Source organism: Acyrthosiphon pisum, chromosome X, assembly GCF_005508785.2.
Source record: "Acyrthosiphon pisum isolate AL4f chromosome X, pea_aphid_22Mar2018_4r6ur, whole genome shotgun sequence".
NCBI lineage: Eukaryota > Metazoa > Arthropoda > Insecta > Hemiptera > Aphididae > Acyrthosiphon > Acyrthosiphon pisum.
In genome coordinates, this window is record NC_042493.1 from 55,955,177 (window position 1) to 55,957,633 (window position 2,457).

Below are 2,457 nucleotides of genomic sequence, written 5' to 3' on the forward strand. Positions count from 1 at the left end.
CATTGATTTTAAAAATAAAAATATATATAGAATAATGTTACATTTATAATTTATCATTTAATTTTGAAATTTATTGTTAAAACTTGTAAAATTATGATTTTATTTTTTGAATCTTGTATAACTAAATTATTTGAAACAATGTGTTGTACTTACCTAATTGTGTATCAAGTTTATCATTTTTATATAAACCTGATCGCTTATTATCCCCGTGCTAGTAGTATACCTACATCTGTATGTTTACAGTTCATTGATCCCCCCCCCCCGTGTTAATAACATAGTGATTAAAGACTTAATCTAGGTCTCTTTCCAAGGGTCACCGATTTACTGTGTTACATATAACTGAGATTACACTCGATGTTGTAAACCTATTTATTCGTTACACAAAATTATTTAGTGTATAGTGTATACACATCAAATGTTTACAGTTTACACTATAGTAAAAATTATTTTTTTATATTATATATATATATATATTTTAAGCAAAAAAAAAAAAACATGATTTAACAAATGGTACTATCATCCTGACCGGTTTCACAATTACAAATAACTTCGGTTTTACAATAATTACTTAGCACTTTTTGTATATACTGATTTCCCTTTATTAATAATACAAATACACATTTTGGTGAAAAACGAGTATGTTCTATAAAACAATCGTCAAAAATTTCAAAATTATGTAGAATTATGCCACACCAGTGACATTGAACTGCATCATCGATGTTTAGATACTGGAAACCGCACTGGGCTAATTTATATTTGTTCTGGCCCGCATTTGATGGATATGTCTAATATATAGACATATATACATATATATATATACAGTTTTGTATATAGGATATACAAAACTTCGGACATGAAAAAAGTAGTGTCAAAAGACAGGTAACTATTATTATTTTGTACAAACAGGTCATATTAAGATTGGCACTCACTAAAATTAATATAAAACAATTAAGTACAATATTTGTAAATTATTTGAGAAACATAATTTATGTCATTTGCATAGTACTATTTTAAAACCTAAATAGACTATTATATCATTTACGTAGTACTATTTTATAATTTAAATAGACACGATGCTTACAACCAATCAATTTTGCGAATATATAATGATATCGTTGATACTAATAATATTCACACAGTACGTAAAATATTTAACTGCTTAACAATTGGGTCATATGGTTTATATGATAAAATATTCATGATAATATGGAAATATATACATTTATAATATACAATCATTCATTTTTTTTATTTTTTTTTTAAATAGATGGAAAACCTCAACGTTCAACGCAAAAACTATGCTGAACGAAAAAGATAAAGCAGACAACACAATAATATCAGCATTTAATAATTTACAAGATTTAATTATGAATAAGTTTATGTGTAACGATGACAAAAAAATTGAATCTTACAAATAATAACAATATGTTTATACTACTATAGATTTTACTAATATTTGTGCATTTTTTATTTATCACCACACAATTAAAATATTTGCAATCAATTTTATTTTAGAAAGCTTACAATTAACCCAATAATGTATACAATATGATTATATTATGGAAAATATTTTTGTTTATTTTATCCAATTAACATTAAAGATTATTTATAATATATTTATATTATTATCATTTGTTTTTTAAATAAAGGTATGCATTTAACAAAATATGATACATACAAATAATGTTTATTATAAAGGTATAATCTAATTATTAAATAGTAAGCTTGCCGTATATCATGATTATTTTGGTTTTATTGATTGGTTAGGTATATCAGGCTTTAATATAATGTTTGCAAACGTTCCGTGATGGATTTGTTGAAATTCAAGCAAAAATGACTTCTCTTCATCCTTCAGGTCATCCATTTTGAAATTATAATCTTTAATATATGTACTGATAAAATCACTTCTAATATAATCAGGTGATAAATATAAAATATCATACTTAATAGTTATGGGAGTATCCAAATTCATTATATATATATAATATATATAATTATATATATCATTATCATTATCAGCTATCACAGAATATGTTATCAGTTATCACTTCCTTTGGAACAATGTGTATTGGGATAATAATTTTCGGAATAAACTAATTGGGAGAATTATTTATTTGACATTTTCTAATTTGGACTAATAGTTTTTGGAAGAAAATGTATTTTTCGGAATGAATATGATTGGAGAGAAAAATTATTGGGGAGAAAAAAAATTGGGAGAATTGGTAGCGATCCAATAGTTATACATGCATTATTGAAAACAGTTTGATACAACGCTAATTTATTTGATAACACTATGATATTTGCATTTATACACGCTTCCAATAATTTCAATCGATTTAAATTATCACTGGATAGCGTGATTCTGTTATTATTATGGTATAAATTAACTGATTTAGATTTTGCACATATTTTATAATAAAAATTATTAACCAAATGTAATCGTTTTGAATGTTGAAC

General features: G+C 24.3%; 1 protein-coding gene across 1 annotated transcript in view; it reads left to right on the forward strand.

The window, feature by feature from the left end:
- Positions 1-1,418, forward strand: part of LOC100573673 — a 7,675-nt gene extending 6,257 nt beyond the window's left edge. Inside the window, exon 5 of the mRNA XM_029485201.1 lies at positions 1,268-1,418. Within this exon, the coding sequence (XP_029341061.1) occupies positions 1,268-1,418 (151 nt within the window). The remainder of the gene's footprint in view (positions 1-1,267) is intronic.
- The last annotated feature ends 1,039 nt before the right edge of the window (positions 1,419-2,457 follow it).